This window comes from Rhipicephalus microplus, unplaced genomic scaffold, assembly GCF_043290135.1.
Source record: "Rhipicephalus microplus isolate Deutch F79 unplaced genomic scaffold, USDA_Rmic scaffold_14, whole genome shotgun sequence".
In the NCBI taxonomy this organism is placed as follows: domain Eukaryota; kingdom Metazoa; phylum Arthropoda; class Arachnida; order Ixodida; family Ixodidae; genus Rhipicephalus; species Rhipicephalus microplus.
This window is the reverse complement of record NW_027464587.1, coordinates 24,445,170-24,463,686: the sequence shown is the minus strand read 5'-3', so window position 1 is coordinate 24,463,686 and position 18,517 is coordinate 24,445,170. Positions and strand designations below refer to the sequence as shown.

The window sequence follows — 18,517 nt, the reverse complement described above, 5'->3', positions numbered from 1 at the left end:
TCTTGCGTGCTTTCAACGAGCAGATTTTAGCCTGCGCTTTCTTGGTAACAGTTGTCGTTCCTGCGCAGCAAAAGATAACGAGCTCGTAGCCCCAATAAACCAGCTTTGCATGTTTTGGTTACAGATGTTGGAAGAAATCAAGGTGAAGACTTGGCTTGTACATGTTTTGGTTACTGATGTTGGAAGAATTCAAGGTGGATTTGGCTTGTACATGTTTTGGTTACTGATGTTGGAAGAATTCAAGACGGGGACTTGACTTGTACTTGTTTTGGCTACTGATGTTGGAAGAATTCATGTAGGAGAATTGGCTTGAGAGAAAAAAATAAAAATGTATAGTCAGGGGCTCTGGTTGCGAAAGATCGATTAGAGTTTTTAAAGGGGTCATGAAACAGTTTTTCAAGTAATCATGGAATCAAATAACTAAGAGAGCTTATCACCTCACCATTTTCATGTCGCAAACGTTTTAAGAATCCGTCATTTACAAGCGGACTTACAAAGACTTCTCGCACGCTGCAATTGCATTCTCTCTTCTGTCGTCCCGATGGAAGTGCTGGAACCTATAAGCAGGGAGGGATGCCATGGGCAAAGAAGGTAAATTACGTGCGCCTTGTGACCTTGTGCACTTTTTCGTTAGTTTCTTCTTCGAAGATGCGGCTCTTTCAGTGTGATCGCGCGGGAACGCGTGGACAAGTTGCAGCCTCCCACGGCGATCCGGGTTACGACCGAACGCGCCATGCTCAAATCAGCCAATGGCTGATAGATGGCCTTCTACGAGTAATTTTTTTTAGTTTCCTTCGTCATTTGTTGAGATAAGAAAAGCGATTATAGCTGATTTGGATTATTTATTGTGAATCGCAGGTCGTGTGCTGTGTTATAATATTTGGCTCGCGTCTTCTCGGGAGCCTCTGCTATACCGATGTGCAGCGTTTACTGACCATGCTCCAAAATGGTTGCAGGGCCTCTTTAGAGCATAATATATACCGCGGTTCTATCCCATTGTCATAATTCAGGATTGCCTATTGCACGGAGAGGGTGCAGTGTTGGTGCGACTGCCGCATGCCCCTGCTTAGAATTAGTGTGACTTACTACGGAACTCTCCTAAAGCGTAACCGTTCTTCGCCGCCTATACTTCAGTAGAAGCCTATTAAAAATTCATCTTGCAATGATCGGTACACACGAATTTGCTGAGAAAGATACCGAGGTCAGTGAATGCAATTGAGACTGTCGGTTGTAAATTAAAGAGAGACAAGCAGCGAAAATAGAGTTCAAATATAAAATGCATATAAAAAAGATAAGCATCAAACGCATCAAACCGCTATGCGGAAAATTCCTAAAATCATCAAATAAGCAACGTAATCCATTTGAACAACAAAAAATATCAAAAGGCGGATTATAAAAGCTTTAATAAAACATTATTTACAGAAGATAAAAAGGTTTAATTTATGCTTAAATATGTTCAAAAATGTTAGCTGATGTAAGTGCATGATTGGGTGGAAGGTCGTTTCAAATTTCAAGCAATGAAAATAATGGTGCCATTTTTCCATAGTTCGTGTGACGGCGAGCAAGCGAAAATTCAGATTGCGTGCAAACCTAGGGCATTTAGAAGTCGTACGTACTCTACTTCTATTAAGTAAAAAAAAGGAAGGCTATTACGAAGTAAGTTAAAAAGGGAGAGATAGAAAATACCTCAGTGGCATTTAAGCGCACGAAGATATGGTAGGCTAAAGTTATCTTGTGGAAGCGTGAAAGCGTTCGATTGGAATAAACTATTAATGATGATACAAATAGGCAATTTCTGCATATGTTCAACAGATGAAAGATTGACATTGTATTTCCCCATGATGAAATTTCAAAAGTAAGGTGACTGTAAACTTCCTGGAACGTATCTGCAACGCCATAAACAGTGCGTAGAGAATGTCTCATTTTGAGCCGGTGCCATGCGCCCTGATGTCCAGGCCCGCTCGATTCCCAGTGATGGAAGCTATTGGAATACCTTGACCAGCATATCCGTCGGGCAGTAAGTAAATGCGGCCGTTAAATGTGACTAACGCCTTGAACGGTTCATGGGACCGTCGATCGCACGGAGCACGTGACGTTGAAGACACGCGCGCTGCGATTTCCGAGGCTTTTATTCGCACACAAGTATCGCCGAGATTAGGCCTGGTGCTCTCTACCTCTGTGCACTCTATGCGACCCCCTATATGAAAGCGCAGGCTGCCGTGCTTTTATTATATATGCCTGGCATCTCTTTTTCAACGCGGCCTTCTCGTAAAAATGCAAGGAAATCCTCTACCATTATGTGAATACAGTGTTAGAACTCGTGAGAACATTGTGAGGAGTTCGCACTGTATAGTAAAAGATGGACAGCCTGGAGGGCTGGTTGGTCTACCGTCGTTGTTACTACTTTTTGCGCAAAAAAATCAACATGCACGCACGCACAAAACAGACGTGCGCGCTGGCGGAAAAGGTATTTTTCGTCCACTTTAATTCCTTTCACTTCAGCTCAGCTTCATTACACTACAAATAAAACAAACAATGTCTGTCAGGGCCACACAGGAATATTTCTTTATTTCTTTCTTTCTTTCTTTCTTTCTTTCTTTCTTTCTTTCTTTCTTTCTTTTCTTCCTTCCTTCTTTCTTTCTTTCTTTCTTTCTTTCTTTCTTTCTTCAGAAGTACTAAAATTAAGTCCTTTTGCTTATACGACGGTATCTGCAAGTTGTCTGCTGGAAGTGACAAATGCAGTTTAAGGTTTCGTAAAAGGCTGGCTTTTTTCCCAGTTTCTTTACTGGTTGACGGCACTGTCGATACCCTATTCTTCTTAATTCTGTTCTCTGGGCTAGCAATCATCTTTTAACTTGTCGGCGCTACTACATTTCGGGTGCTTCTTTTTACCCCATTGCAATGATCTGCCGTCGTTACTTGTTTCTTTAATGTTCCGCCGGTGGCCCCTAATTTCGTCGTTGTGGCATTCGCAGTGGCCGACTGAGAAGAGGCGCGGCTTCCCACTTCTCATTTAGTGTGCAACTCGTCTGTCATGTCATAACCTCTCCCGCCTTTTCCTCAGTTCGCCTCATCCAAATTTTGAGACGCCGCAATCTTAATTCCCCCCTTTTAAAGGCTTGTGTTGTCATTTGTTATTTTCCGCGTGTTTTTATTCTGTCTCTTTCGAAACCTCCGCGGGTAATTGCACTCTCAGGAAACACGTACTCTCCTGTTATTTTATTTTCGCTACCATTGCAGTACTTTTTGTCGCCCTCTCTAGATGGCCGTGTTTTATATATCATGTTCCTAGTTTTTCAAGCCCACATTAGTCGTCGAAGTGCCCCTTTTTTGCAACACTCTAGCCTTTTCTTCAAAAAAAAAAATTACCTGCAGCTGTACACTGGAAGGAGCCTTCACTCTTTCTCATTTCTTCCTGTTGTCTCACTCTTTATAGTATAGCTTATTAAACTTCCTCTCTCTTTCTGTTTTGATGCATCCTTTTGCCTGAAAGCGGCGACAGCCGATGACAGTGCGGTACCGTAAAGGGATCTACGCTTGAAACGTCTTGCAATTCTGGACCGCTTGCAATCTGTTTCGAACTTTGGAACAGAATTAGTGTACAAGTGCAGGGGCTAAAGTGAAGCTGAGAATCGTTGCATTTTACATGTGGCCTATCGTCCAAGAGCGTGTCTGTAACTGTATTTTGCACCGAACACCGTGCTACCTTCTCGGTTGGCTTTGTGTTCTGTGTAAGCATGCATGTCCGGTAGTCAGAGTGCCCAACTAGGCGCAGTTTCGAGGTGTAGAAAACACCGTATACAAGTTAGAAATACGAAGCTTCCGAAACCACTGTGCTCGTACGTTGCGTCTCGAACACGACTTGGCTTCAAACATCCTTGCCTGCCCAACGACATACACTAAGAGCTCACCGGTAAATGTGTGAACGTAGTCACGCTTGTGCTCTATATGGCAAAGAAGTAAACTTAATCACATAGCGAATAAGCCAGAAGGATTCCGGGTAAACATTGGCCTTCCTCGTTGCAAGCAGTCAGGCATCGTCTGCGTTCCTTCGGGGCAATGTCCTAAACAAAGACTTGACGAGTTTCATTTCGGGGTTGTTACTGTGGACGTTGTCGAATTGCCCTGTGTTGTTAAATTCATCATCTAGTTAACGCCAAGCGACCCGGGATGCCCATACGTCGTCTTTATGGTTGGGTCGCAGTGCCACCATTGCAAAACGTGAGAAAAAATTGGGACATCCTAAATCTTCTCCTTTGATGGTTAAATACGATCACGATATTCTGTTCCTAGTGCATACTTTAAACACTTCGTGCATGAAATATTTTTGGAGTAGCTATGCACCCACTATGCCTAGTAGCGTGTGTGCCTTTTGTAGCGGGTGACTTGCTTGAAATGATGAAGTCATTATACCAATCCCATGTTCTGACAGCCGACGGCAATACACGCGTGTACCACGCATTGTTACGGCAATATTTCATGTTGTTTCGGGAAGCAAGTATACCGGATGCTTGTTTTGTAAATAATGTAAGTTGCACTGCGTTTACAAGCAAAGGAAGTTATTTTCACCGCATTCGCAGGCAGAGGCGTAGCTTCACTCTGAAACATTGGCGGTAAACACATGGTTAAATCTAAAGGGTAGTTTTATTCCGTCGGTTAACTGCCGTCTCTGTGATGTGCCGCAAACGATTGAACATTACTTTGTTAGCTGCAAATACGCTATACTGTTTTGGGATGTCCTTCATCCTTCAGCGAGCACTAAAAAAGCGTTTCGTCATTATTTACACAGAAGCGCTTGATGAAGTGCCGTATGATATGTTTTTCCTCATGAGTATGCACAGCTTGTGGAACACACGAATGCAAGACCGCAATGCAAAGCCCACCTCCTCTTCAAGCACACACTTCATTCAAATGGCTTTCCACCTCAAAAACATTTACGACGAGCTAGACTTTAGACTGAACTGGTGCTTCATTTTAGAGAGCTGTTTGACCTCACCCCTTCCTTGTTTGCATAACACGATGTGAAGAACTCTCGATGTGAATAACTCATGCTGTGTTAGCTATTGAGTGTTTATGTGCAACGCCTGAGCGCTTATCTTCGCCACATGATTGTACTTCTGTTTGCTTGATTTTATTTTGTCTTTATTACAGAAATACTTTATAAATACCATGAAAAAAAAAAGAGACGTGGCTGCATGGTAGAACGCCCGCTTTCCACGCAAACAATTTGGGTTCGATTCTTACACAAACCCAGAACTTTTTATTATTTGTTTTAATTGCATTTCTCTTGATTGTTTGGTCACGCAAAGATAATAATCTTTTGCTCACAACCAACGACACCGGTGCCGACGCCAGTATTTCTGCGGGACTAGCTCTTTGACGCTGTCGCGTAAGTACGCTGCAACTGGGCAGAGACCAGATCTGCACCCGTGATGAACGATGCTGTGTGTTTGTTTCCATGTAACTTGCCATTGACTCGGCTTTCGCACCCAACACAAGGTGGCTTCGCCCATACCTGTGGAACCATGTTTATAACTGGTAAATGCGCACTGAAAACGAAGACACATTGAAGACACACAAATGGGGTCTTCGCTTTCCGTGTGCTCTTACCGTTCATAAACATAGAATGCCAACGTGGCCAAAAGTCTGCCTTTGTGAGACCGGTATATTCGAAATATTGACAAAACGCTTGATAGTATAAGTGCGGGCACTGCAGCCAGAAGCAGGAAAGGTTTATTTGAAGTGAAACACATTTTTTTTACCAGTATACTTGCGAATACCAGCTAAACGTTTATATCTTAATGAGAAACTGAGCCCCACGTGACCTGGTTCTCAGTGTGAAGCTCAGTTGGGCACACAGGGCGAACTTCCGAACCCGTGAGCGAATGGCGCTTCAATTCGAGGTGAACCTGGCGCATTTCATTCGAAGGAGGTGGCGTGCAAAGGATACACCGTCACGCAAGTCATCCCCTGGTGACCCCGCCGAGGGCTCGCCTCTCTCTCACAAAACGGCGCCCGACTCGTTCGAGCTTGCAAATCTGTCCTAGTTGTGGGGAGCGCTCTTATCGGCGAATACAGCCCGCGGCTACCATCACGGTTGCCGCCGACAAATTGATGGAAACTTCATTTGCTGCTTCCAGCGTACGCGCGTGCCCCCAGGTGACGTTGTCCAGCACTCGCCACCGCACCTTTCCGCAGCGCTGCTTGCAGCTTTTACTTCCCTAGCATGCTACGCAAACACGGCGGATTCCGGCTGGCGTTGCTCGAATAATTGCTGTAATACTGCGGTCGAGATTTCTCTGACACAAAGCTGCCGTTGTACAAGAATGGCATTAATTGCATCTTGCGTGAGTCGTACGTTACTGTGCCTACAACGTCGAAGACTCATAAAAATTTTTATCTTTGATTATGAAGCTTTACCAAATAGCATAAGCAATAAAATTATACGAATGGATGCCTGTTTGCGCAGTGTATATTAAGAGCGCGCTATGGTTGGGGCCATAGAAGCATAAATAATAGTGTGGTGGTCTCGCTGCATGAAGGCCCCCCTCTCTTCGGGTAGCGTCCAGAAGAGTGCGCTTTTTCAAGCTTTTAAAAACTGCGCACGGAAGATTAGTTCTAACGATTGTAGATAAAAAAGAAAAAATATTTGCAGGGGCGTAATAATAGGGGCGACTACTGTCACTAAACCTGACCGAGTGGTGCGGGTGAGCTATGGGGCGAGGCAACTTTCTCCGTCAGGACTTCCAGCAAAGACATTTCTACCTCTCGAAAGGTCCGCTCGTGAACACAACGCCTGTTTACCTATTTTTATCGATAGCATAGCCAGTGACGCAACTCCCGTAAAAAAAAAAAAAGACAGGAAGGGGCACATGGAACCTGGATGATGAGAAAATAACTTTATTTAAAAGCCGCTGAATAAAAGGCCCGCAGGCCTGGGGCCGCATAGACGGCCGCTTGGAGCTGGTGCTCTCGCGATAGGGCTCGCTGGATGGCCCAAAGTTGGTCCGTGAGTTCTGAGCTCAGCTGCGCGGCCGACCACCACGGCCGCAGATCTTCTAAAAAAGACCACCATATGATATTGGACATCCCCACTACATTTGTTGAAGGGTGCCTCTAGCAGACTTGCGTAGCTGCATGTGTTGTTCTCGTATATGGCAGGGTAACGTATTTAATTGCACGGAATCGGGGTAGCTACATGTCTGTAATCGCCTCCAAGCAACAGACTCTGCTTTATGGAGTTTAGCGTGAGGTAATGAACAAATGCTCCTCTACATTTGATAGTATTCGGTTATTTCTATAAATGTGGTTAGTCGATTTTTTTTCTCTTATCTTCTCTTCCACGTTTCCCTGACAGATAGACGTCACTACTTGTTCAGCTCGGCGATTAAGACCTCGAGCCTCGCAGTGTACTACCTCATTGGGGTTTACTGCAGGGATGTCTGGAGCTGTATGCGCTAAGAACCAGAGGAATTGCCTGTCAATCTTCTTTACAGTGGAGAACGTCGCTTCGTTTACACTCCCGTTGTTTCAGGCCTCCAGGGAGATCTGGCATTTATATGTAAACTTGTGATGAAAAAAAAATGCGCAAAGAGGGTTTTTGTGCTCGAGCCGGCGTTTCGACAAGTGGACTTAACAAGTCTTCCTGGATTCACGCGGACACTCGAAGAGAGACAGACAGGGGGAAAAACATAATCGCAAAGGCTGTCAGGGCATGCATGCTTGAATTTGGGAGGTACGCAAGAAAAACTGGAAAGGGTTTCCACAAATATCTAAACTAAAACTTTTTCTGAGTTACTGAGTCACGTGGCATTGATTGCTTTCAAGCTGATTTTATTGGGGCTAGTTTGCGTGGCAGTGCAGAATCGCTGCGAAGTGGAGTATGGCGCGAATATTCGGCTTGTGGTCTTCGTAACAAAAGAGTTTCGCAAAACGCAAGTTCATAACCTGGCCTTCCCTTCAATGTTTTAAAAATAAATGCAGCAGGTGGCGGGACGTGTCGGAGGAAACTCTGAAAAAAGCGCCACATCGCGAAATTGTGTCGTTTGTGATTAGGCCATGTCTCGCTCACCCACAGCGCATGAATGAGTGAGATTGCAGGGTTGATTAGCTGCTAAATGGTCGGCTTATTAGTGTCTTTGTCGAAATAAACTCGCAAGTCACCGAATAAAACTTATAGTGGGGTTGGAATTGTGATGAGGAATTTAATAATCCGTACGAAAGGCTTTTGGTGAGATCAAGGACGAGGCGTCCATGAAGCTCTGACGCGCGACCCAGTCGAGACCGGAATGCAGCCGAGCCGGGAGAACAAAGGTTCATCGCCGAAAGCAGCGGACGTGCCAGCCGTGGTGCTTCGCAAATCAGGTCTCGGAGGCAAAGCCGTTCTCCCAGGAAGAGGCGGCTGCCCAGGCAACGGGGCAGATTGACGTTCCCGTGGGAGCCCTGCTCCGGTGTTTGTGCGAAGCGGGTGGCCTGCAGATGCGTGCAGTGGTGCGCCGCCGGCGTGAACCAATTTCTCGATAAGCTGCGCGCACGTTGCAGCTGCAACCGAAGCAGACGACGCAGCGAGCTCGGAAACCATAAAGCGGCTCTACAAAACGCTTTGAGCATCGTCAGAAAACGCTGCCGGCATGTGGTAGACGCTCCCGAAAACACGCGAGCCAAATAATCGAGCGCAGCATGTGTCCTAGAATTCCTAATAAATTATCAAAGTCAGCTAAAAATTTCTTTCTCTTCTCTCGAGAAATGGCTGAAGACGCTCCAGAATCACTCGTAGAAAGTCATATGTCAACCGTTGGCCGATTCGAACATGGCGCGCTCGGTCGCTAAAAAGATCGTCGAAAAAAGCCGCGACTTGTGCACGTGCGCGCGCGCGCACGGGATCACACTGAGAAAGCCGCGCATTCGAAGAAAAGAAAAAAAAAAGCGTTCAAGGTCACGAGGCGCGCGTGATGTCTTTTTTTGCTCGTGCCATCCTTCCCTGCTTAGCTTCCAGTGCTATCGTCGGGACGAGAGAGGAGGAAATGAAATTGCAGCATGCGATAAAATTTTGTAACTCCACTCGCACTGCACAAATTCTTAAAATTTTTGTGGCGTTGAATTCGTAAGACAATAACTCTTTCAGTGAAATAATTCCATGGTTATTTGAAAAAAAGAAAAAGTGTTTCAGGGCCCTTTTAAGCGTCGAAACCTGTACTCTCCAGATTGTTATGTCGTGGCCGAATCGGCACTGCGGGCACCCGACACTCCACGTTTAGATAGGCCGTCAATGAAGGCTCTTCGTGTAAAGAGCCCGAGGTGTTGTATCACGCAAAAAGATTATTCAGTCAGGTTTGATCGCGCAGCGATACGCATTTTCTAAAGAGAGTGGTAGAAAGCGGAAAGTGAAAAACCCGCGATTAAGCAATGATATCTAAGCGCCGACTTGCCCAAGAAGTTCTTTAGGAGGTACATTTAGTCACTACGCCAAATGTGTTAACAAACATTAATATGCTCGTCTAGGCAACGTTTGTCGTGCAACTGGCCGATGATCGGCCGCTGACACCGCCATACGCTTTCACTGTTCGTTAAGATTGGATATACTCACTGTCAAGCAATGCTCCTCTACTTCGTTTCACTAATAAGGGGCAGTGCTCTGGAGGGAGACTTCTTGCGTTAGGTGTGTTTCCAGCAAAAAAAATACAAAAAACACGGTCCCATTATTTTGAACCCCTAAATTTAATTTTTTTTGGCTGTTTTGTGCTGAGTAATAAGTGAGGGCACTTTGTTCGGCAGATACAAAGAAACAACAAGAAAACGTTTTACTGTTGTCGGTGAGTTGTTCTCGACCGCTTGGCATTTCTTTGTTCTCGAATTTTGGTGTTTCGTCCGTCGCGACGCATACGCGCTGGCTCTGCTGGCACGAGCGTTTACGACGAAGCAAGCCGTCTTGCGCACCGAACTTTTTGTATAGCTTTCGCAGCTTTGCATTTGATGTATGAAACGTTGTACAGCTGTGGGTACGCCGACAACGTATACTTGTGCTTGTATATACACCATTCGCGATGAGTGACCTAATATTTTCGGTACTAAACGGTGATTGGTAAGTAACACACAGGATACAATAAATTGTCGCGTCAAACGTTTTCATAAATTGGCGTTTTTCGGTGAATCGTCCGCAGTGGTGGTTGTGGTGCTCGGTCATATTGATCCGAATGTCGCGGATTCGATACCGGCGCTTGCATTTTGGTGGAGGCTAAGTGCGAGGGGATCGCGTACTGTGTCATATAAGTGTACGACCGGATGGTTGAGTGTTCGGAAACCTTCACTATGCCATTTCGCATAATTACATCGGGTGTTAGGGTGTAAATAGGGTGTACTAATATTCAATATCACCGGTTTCTGAAAACCATAGGTGAAGAAGTTATCAAAAAGCAAAGATGTTTGTATGATCAGCCGTTACGTAAACTCCTCAGCCGCAACGAAGCTTTACGTTTATCATGGTGGTTCTACATATCTGAACTTTAATTAGGAAGTGAGAAGGTTAAACATGTCAGAACCCCCATGAGATTACAAGAGACGCCCTAATGGAGCGTTCGGAAAAGTTCCACCTCAAGAGTTTGCTTCGCGCGTACCTAAATATATCTACATGGTCCTCAAGCATTTTCGCCTCACACGAAAATGCAGCCACTGCGGCCGAGATTCCATCCCGAGAGTGAGCAGCCGAGTACCGTAACCAATAGACAACCGTGGCGTTTAGCTCGTGCAGTAGCGCGTGCATGCGTGAGCAGGAAGGGTAACCACAAGGTATCCAGCGTAGTTAATGTGTTCGGACAAGCAGAAACCACCCGCAGAAAGCACGCACGTTGATTTAGAGGGTGCGCAGCAGTTTTCCCGGCAGTGCACGAAACTGGCTGCCGAGGCGCGAGCGCTGTCTGCCTTCGAGTGGTAACTCGAGAGGGGCACTGGCAGAGAACTTTTCGCGAGCTTGTAAATTGTGTCGCGGTTCGTCTCATGTAGTGGCGCGGTTTGTCTCCCTTAACAAATGTTGTCGCTTGCAGGTGCAAGGTGGCGCCACGAAACAAACCTTCCGGGAATGTTCTATCAGGATTGTGCCCTACACGACAGTTTTCCTCCTGCATTTAAACCGAGTGCACCTGTTCTTTTAAAGACGTTCTTCGCGAAGCTGTCTTCGCTTTTTGTACAATCATTGCGCCTGTGCTTCATCTTGATTAAGCGTGTAAATTTATTCGATCTTAAGGTGCGGTGTATTTTCATCGATTCGCGTACAACCGCAGTGCTACTTCATTCAGAACGTGAGATTTCGTGCTGCCCCATAGCGGTGGTGTAGTGCCTAATGTACTCGGCTGCTGACCCGCAGGTTGCGGGATCTAATTCCGGCTGCGGTGGCTGCATTTTCGTTGGAAGCGGAAATGTTGTAGGCCCATGTGCTCAGATTTGGGTGCACGTTAAAGAATTCCAGGTGGTTGAAATTTCCGAAGCCCTCCTCCATACGGCGTCCCTCATAATCATGTGGTGGTTTTGGAACGTTAAACCCCACATATCAATCAAGGTTTCGTGCTGCGATGCTTGAAGTTGTCGATGTAGCTTCCGCCAACGTCGGCAGCACTGCTGTGAAGGCGAAATCGGAAGAACATTGATGCGCTCACATTCAAGTGCAGAACCCCAGGTAAAGAAGTCTCCCGCCATTGCGCGGATGTATCGTGTTTTGGCTTTGAAGAACGAAAACCGAAGTGATACTGGAAGAAGGACGCTCAACTAAGTAGTAGAGATGTAAACGTGACCCATCGACAATGATTGTGCATGCGCTGGAACCAGTGTGCCTCTTACGAAATGTGCTGACTGAAAGCACAAAAGAATGAAAAAAAAATTACGCGTTTTTTTTTCTCTTCAAAGCCAAAGCATGTTTCAGCAACTAACCCGCGCTTCTACGGCATATATCTATATTTATCATGGTTGTTACTCGTGTGCTTGGCGAATTCGTTGTTCGTGCGGCTGACCACGTCCTTGGTTCTCTGTGCAGTCGACGGTGGAGATCAGCAGCAACCTGCTGGAAGACTACCAGCGCGACTCGTGGCTCGAGCTGCCCCCGCGTGAGCGCCGCCACGTGGCCGGTGCCTTGCTGCAGGCGCTGGACAACTCCACTTGGCTGCTGGCCGCCACCAAAAACGCCGCATTTCGATTCTCCCGAGCACACGGCAACGTCCGTGAGTCTCGTTTCCATACCTTGCACATCAGCGGAAACATAACGAGGAAAAAAAAAATGTCTTTGGGCTCTATTTCGGGAGTTCTGGCTTGTCATGACTCTCCTCTTGAAAAAGGAGCGTTTAACTCCCTTGTGGGACACACGACTCTCAGACCCCCCGAAAGAAGTTGAGGTGTCTCCTGAGAGTCACGTGTAGTGGCAAGCCAACGCTCTCACAATAGCGGTCATGGGCTTGTTTTGTGTGTGTGTGTGTGTGTGTGTGTGTGTGTGTGTGTGTGTGTGTGTGTGTGTGTGTGTGTGTGTGTGTGTGTGTGTCTGTCTGTCTGTCTGTCTGTCTGTCTGTCTGTCTGTCTGTCTGTTTGTCTGTCTGTCTGTCTGTCTGTCTCTATTAACACAATTTTTGAGGCGAGATGGCTTGTGATATATACAGTGAACGACGAATACAGCCTGCATTATGTGTAATGGTTGTGTTCTCCTGCTGAGTGGCATCCTAGACCATAGAGTTTCTCACAAATACTTAGAGAAAAGTGTGGCGTCACCGTCTATGTGAATTTCGTAAGGGGTGATGTTGGAGCGCTGGGAATGACGGTATATGTGTCTGCGAGGCTTGTGTTGGCTGGTGTTGAGGAAGGCTTCGGCTCAAAAGCGCATACAACTACGTAAATAAAGCTTCTCTAAAACAAAAATTTTATAAGAAGATCTCATTCACGCATATTGTATTCTAAAATAAAAGTCCACTCACCTTGACGACACAACCAAACGGCAAAGAAAAGAAACAGATGACATAAATGTAGCGAGAAAAACGCTGGCTTTGTCGTCTGCCTGTCAAGTTTAGCGGCCGTTGGTTACTTCTCACGCTTCGTAAAAAAGTGCATAAACGTAGAAGGTTCTAGTGAGGCAGCTCAAGTGAGGCAGCCCATGAGGCAGCTCAAGATTCAGCCCTATCTACAAAAAAGCTCCCGCTTTTATAGCCCGCCGTGACCGCCGTCCGAAGAAGCGGCGATCACTCTTGCCACAAAGCAGGGAACGGAGTCTTTGTGGTCCACCCACCATATCGAACCACTCGGCTGGGCGAAACGGTCCACAGTAACAGGACGTGCTATTGGCGTCAAATGAAACCTGAACAGCGGAGCGCGTGTTTCAAGCATTAAAACAGTATAGTATTAGCCGTCCAGACATCACCATTGACAGGCGTGCACATCCGGTTTGGTCGCACTGCGCGATCCACCTAGAGTGCGTTATCTCCGTTTCTGCTCTAGTTCTCGTAAGGTGACAATGCTGGAAATCGTGGGCGTGCCGAGCGCTTCTGATCTTATCACTGGCAGTTCCTTGCTTTTACTACAGCATCGCAGTGCAATGGGTGTCTTGGCACGTTAAACGAAAAGAGAAATAGAATCGGTTTGTGGTTGATTTTCAAGCGATTGTCGTATCTCGTTCGCCAGCGCTGCTTCACCTACACCCTTCTTTCAGAGAATGACCCAAAAAGGCTTCATTTTAACTGGAAATCTCGAGTGTTTCTTCGGAAGAGAGCGCGCAAATTGTTTCGCTTTACCGGCACAAAGTGAAACAGCGTGAAATTACTAGCATTATGAACTGACCTTTGTCTACTATAGAATTTGCCAGGCATTCCGTGTTGATTGACTACGTGATGGTAAACCGTGCTACAATACTCGCTTGCAGCTGCAGTAGTTTATCCGCTGTATTTTTTTGAAAATTTTGCTCCTTTCAAATACCCTACCTGGAACACAAGCAGAAATATTGCACTATAGAGGGATCGTGCAGTGCTGCCACAGCGGATGTGCTGGCCGGATGCGTCAATAACTGGTGGACGGCGCGCACTATGCCAATAATAAGAATTGTGCACGCGCTCCGCTGTTCACGTTTCATTTTATGCCGATAGTACCACACGAAGACACACCCGGCCCACGTCTTGAAGGCACCGCAGGGCGAGGAGGTAGACTCCGGAGAGGGAAAGTTGAGCTCCTCCGAGGAGATGGCCGCTAACCCGAACGTCAGCAGCGGTCCATGCTGCTTTCAGCTTCAGGCCGTCCAAACGTTTGATCCCGGTGAACGGCTTCGTCGCTGCGTTCCCACACTTTCGGGCTGTTGGTGCGTTGAGATGACCTCGCATAGATGACAAAAGCCGAATCAAGAGGTGGACTTAATTAGACCTGCCACAGTGGCGCCGTTCCCCCGCTGTTCGAGCCCGTTCAACAAAAGGCTTGTTTCGCGAAACTTTCGTTGAGACCTGACTGCTCCCTGGAACGTCTATCGGACAGCGTCTTGCATACTGGATGCTGATGGAGTTGAATGCCTTCCTAGTAGACCGGCTTACGCGCAATGGCGTCTGCCCAGATTAATTGTCGGGCCAAACGTAACAGTACATATATACGTGGAAGGATGCGCTAGTCTCCTCTTTCTGCGGAAGGAACATCGCCTTTCCGGCCGCGGTCGTCTGGGCCCGCGCTTATCTCGTGAGCGAACAAGGGAAGGGGGGGGGGGGGGGGGTGCGCTTATGGTTGACGCTGCCGCGCAATAGCAGCAACGATTAGCGCACGCCTTGTGGCCCCACAGCAGGTGGGAGCTTCTACTGGATGCACTCTCTACTAAAACAAAAACAAAGCCAAGAGTGTACCTGAAGCGGCCGTGTTCTCTTAAAGCAGCGTTTTGTAGAGTTACGTGAGATTGGATCTGGATGAGTTGACTGCCAGCCTCTGTTCGTATATCATTGAGATTTGTTGCTATCACATTCATTGCTTCACCTTTTCGACGAAACTGATTTTGTGCAATCATCCCTGCTACAGTCGCGAACGTCGTGCAGGTTCTGTACCGGTAGGCATGGGTTATTCGCGTTCATCTGTAGCTGTGATTACGTTTCGTGCGTCATTTGTACGTGAGCAACGTGGAACACATGTCGGTCTGCTTGCCTTTCTTCGCATGACCTTCCAGTTGCTATCGCGTTCATATGTTGTCGTTGAATATGGTGCCGGGCAGTGGAAACCTGAAATATGACCTGCTTACAGCAATTCTTGCGTGATGCATGATTGGTTATCACGACTAGTTTTGGCTGTTGAGTGGGCCAGCCCAAAGGCAGTTTAACGCGAAATTTTCGGAAAGAAAAAAAAACAAAAAGTTCAACCTACTGAGGGCCCACTTATAACCCAGTATTGAACACGTTCCTGACGAAAAAAGAGTAACTGTATACGTTACTCGTTACTCAATCAAAAAAGGAACGCGTGACCGCCCTTTGTTACTTGCAAAAAAAAGATGACCCGTTACCGTCACCGTTACTAATAAAAAAATAACGGACGTTACTTCTGTCGTTGCTCCGACATCATAAGCTTTAATGAATGTGTTTTTGTAGCAGGACTTCACCCTAATGACATCTTTTGGCTGCCGGCACCGGTGGCGTTTTCTGTGCACTCGTGCCGTGCTGTACGTTCGTTTGGTCATTACGCATGCGGTGCCGCATGTTCGGCTGGGCCGGCCATGCCACTAGTGCACGCCACGGTGGCACCGTGGAGGTCGACGGTGGAGCTTGGTGCAATACCATAGGCCCGCGCGCGCTGGCAGACGACGTGGTGACGTTCCATCATTGCAGGCGCAAATTACAGCTGGTGCTGCCGCAGAACATGGCTGGACGGCACGGGAAACGTGCGTGAGCTTACATTGTCCGACCGTACTCGTGCAAGGCTACTTTTGCTGCCAGGATTTCACTGGACACCGAAGGCGATGCGAAAGTTACCGTAACCCTCGTCAAGATGGTAGGGAATCGATGCAGCACAACTGCCTGGAGAACAGATGTGCACCCACTGGACACGTAGCGTCTCGCAAGTGACTCTCATTGTTTGACTTTCTGTTGTTTGCTATCTTATTACCAGTACAAACAGAACGCTGGAAATTGTCGTCTGCTAAATAAAGTCTCTCGCATACAGCGCTGCTGTAGCGGATTCCAGTTTTGTGGTTCACACGTTCGGCTGGTCTGTAGCAAGGCGTGAAACTCGGGTGGTGTTTGACGCAACTTCCTTTCCACAGTCGCGGTACCAGTGCACCTCAGCCGAATATGCCATAAGATTTTTTTAGATCTCTGACTTATGCCATGAACAGTTAACTTACGAGGTTGTCAAGCTTCTTCACCACCTCACAGAAATAGGCCACGAGGTCAAGTTTCAGTGGCTTCCTGGTCATTGTGGGATCCGTGGCAATGACTCCGCAGACAACGCAGCATGCACATCGCACAAAGGAGAGCACATCCTTCCGATTCCTTTGTCAAGGACTGACGCTGCAAAGCAACTTCGTCACCTGGCACGTAGTCTGTGTCTGCTGGAGTGGAACACCCCAAGCATAAGACATACGAGACTCTACCAAATAAACCCTCGACTCAAACTTCGACCTCCATCCGGATTTCGTCGACGTGAAGCTTCGCTTCTTTGTCGCCTTTAGTTGGGGGTTGCCTTCACAAAAGCATATACAACCCTCATCGGATTGACCGACAATGTGGAATGTGACGTCTGCTGCACCAAAGAAGACATTGACCATCTGATATGGCATTGCCCTCGATTTGCCTCTGAAAGACAGAAGCTTTCCGACGCTTTGCGACAATTGGACGATCGGCCACTCTCTATGCAGATGCTACTGGAACAGCGTCCTCGCCTTTCGTCGGCTCAAAAAGCAGTCAAAGCTGTCTTGTGCGTTTTGAGGACTACAGGCCTACGTGACCACCTTTAACTTTTGTGCAGTGCCACCACTGCATATGCGCCAGCCCATTGACTGACAATCCTCTTTTTTTCCTTCTCTTCTCTTTCCTCTCTCTCTCTCATCTTCATTCCCCTTCCCATTCCCCCAGCGCAGGGTAGCAAACCGGGCATGGGCCTGGTTAACCTCCCTGCCTTCTCTCTTGTTGTTCATCCCCCACCCCCCTGACTTATGCATGACATAAAACTTCTAACCAAAACAAGGATTCTACCCAAAACGCTCAATTCACTACAATGATTTATGTATGTTTTAATTTACTGGACCTTATCAGTGTTATAGAAAAATGTTGGTACATTAACATGTGATAGCTTCTGACTCTGTGGCTCATGGTGAAGCCATTTTTCCCACTGTGACATACACCATATCAGATTCAATGATCAATTGTACCCGAAACGAAAGCATAATTGAACTCTTACAAAAATTACAGTGATCGGCCTCTACCGGTGTGAACAGCATCTCCAATGGGCAATGCTGAAATCAAGATTAGTGGTCATTGACCTCCGAAACGGTCCCCATGTGCCGGTAGGCAATCTCGACGGAATTGGTGCCTCTTTTTATTTTATTTATGCATTTATGACACCAGATATCCTTTGAGAGAGAAAAAACTTATATATATATATATATATATATATATATATATATATATATATATATATATATATATATATATATATATATATATATATATACAAATTATGTGGGTGGTGGCCCCATGCGAGGCACCACTCACAAACACTAGGTAGGCTCATTACAGAAGCTCGGACCTGGCGAGTGCGAAGGCCGCCTCCCAGTTCTTCTGGGTAGGGTTTAGTCTTAGGATGAGGCGAGGGGTTGACTGGCATGCCCATACCATGTGGAAGATGTCCAAATACTTCTACACACAGTGCTGGCATTTTCCTGTACAGGCAGGATCGAGATATTTAAAAACTGCTGGGCACAGCAGTGTATTGGTGTTAAGGATGTTATGCCTGCGAGTCCACAGCGAACGTCCATGCCTCTGAGAAAGGCAATCTGTCTCAAGGCCAGCACGCGAGCCCGCCTGACGCGAACAACTCAACGGAGTCATCACGCAGCGGTGCCTTTCTGCCGCGCAAGCACAGTGAGTCACCTTAGCCAGCGAGCCCGTCGAAGCCATCGACACCTTCCTGTCTGGCGAGTCTGACGCAATGCGTGGCGACGTCACCCGTCCTTGGCTGCAACCACGCGCAGCGCAGTGGCTCCAGATTCGATGAGAATGACGCGGCCCAGTGGCAACCCCATTGGAGGATTATGACCTCACGACCAGCGGCGCTTCTGGTTGGACATTTGGTTACTCAAAGAATCCACCCGGTGCATATAAAAAAAGCCCTGCGGCGCGTCGCGAGCAGTAGACCTATGTGTTAGAGAGGAGAGCTCGGCTCTTCAGGTCTCTAAGCTGTCGGCCACAGTGCCGAATTTGTAACGCCTCTGTATATATGCTGTACATAAAGTTTGTTTAACTCACCGTCGTCTTGTCCGCTCGTCTATCAGCTCTGCGCAGACGCAGTCGCGAGCTGAGAAACCTACGCTACCTAACGG

The 18,517-nt window shown here is 47.0% G+C and overlaps 1 protein-coding gene across 8 annotated transcripts in view; it reads left to right on the top strand.

Moving 5' to 3' along the window:
• LOC119180745 (latrophilin Cirl) overlaps window positions 1-18,517 on the top strand; it is a 490,851-nt gene that overhangs the window by 409,297 nt on the left and 63,037 nt on the right. For all 8 annotated transcript variants that reach the window (XM_075882931.1, XM_075882933.1, XM_037431878.2 and 5 more), the window contains one exon: window positions 12,023-12,206. In XM_075882931.1, the coding sequence (XP_075739046.1) occupies window positions 12,023-12,206 (184 nt within the window). The remainder of the gene's footprint in view (window positions 1-12,022; window positions 12,207-18,517) is intronic.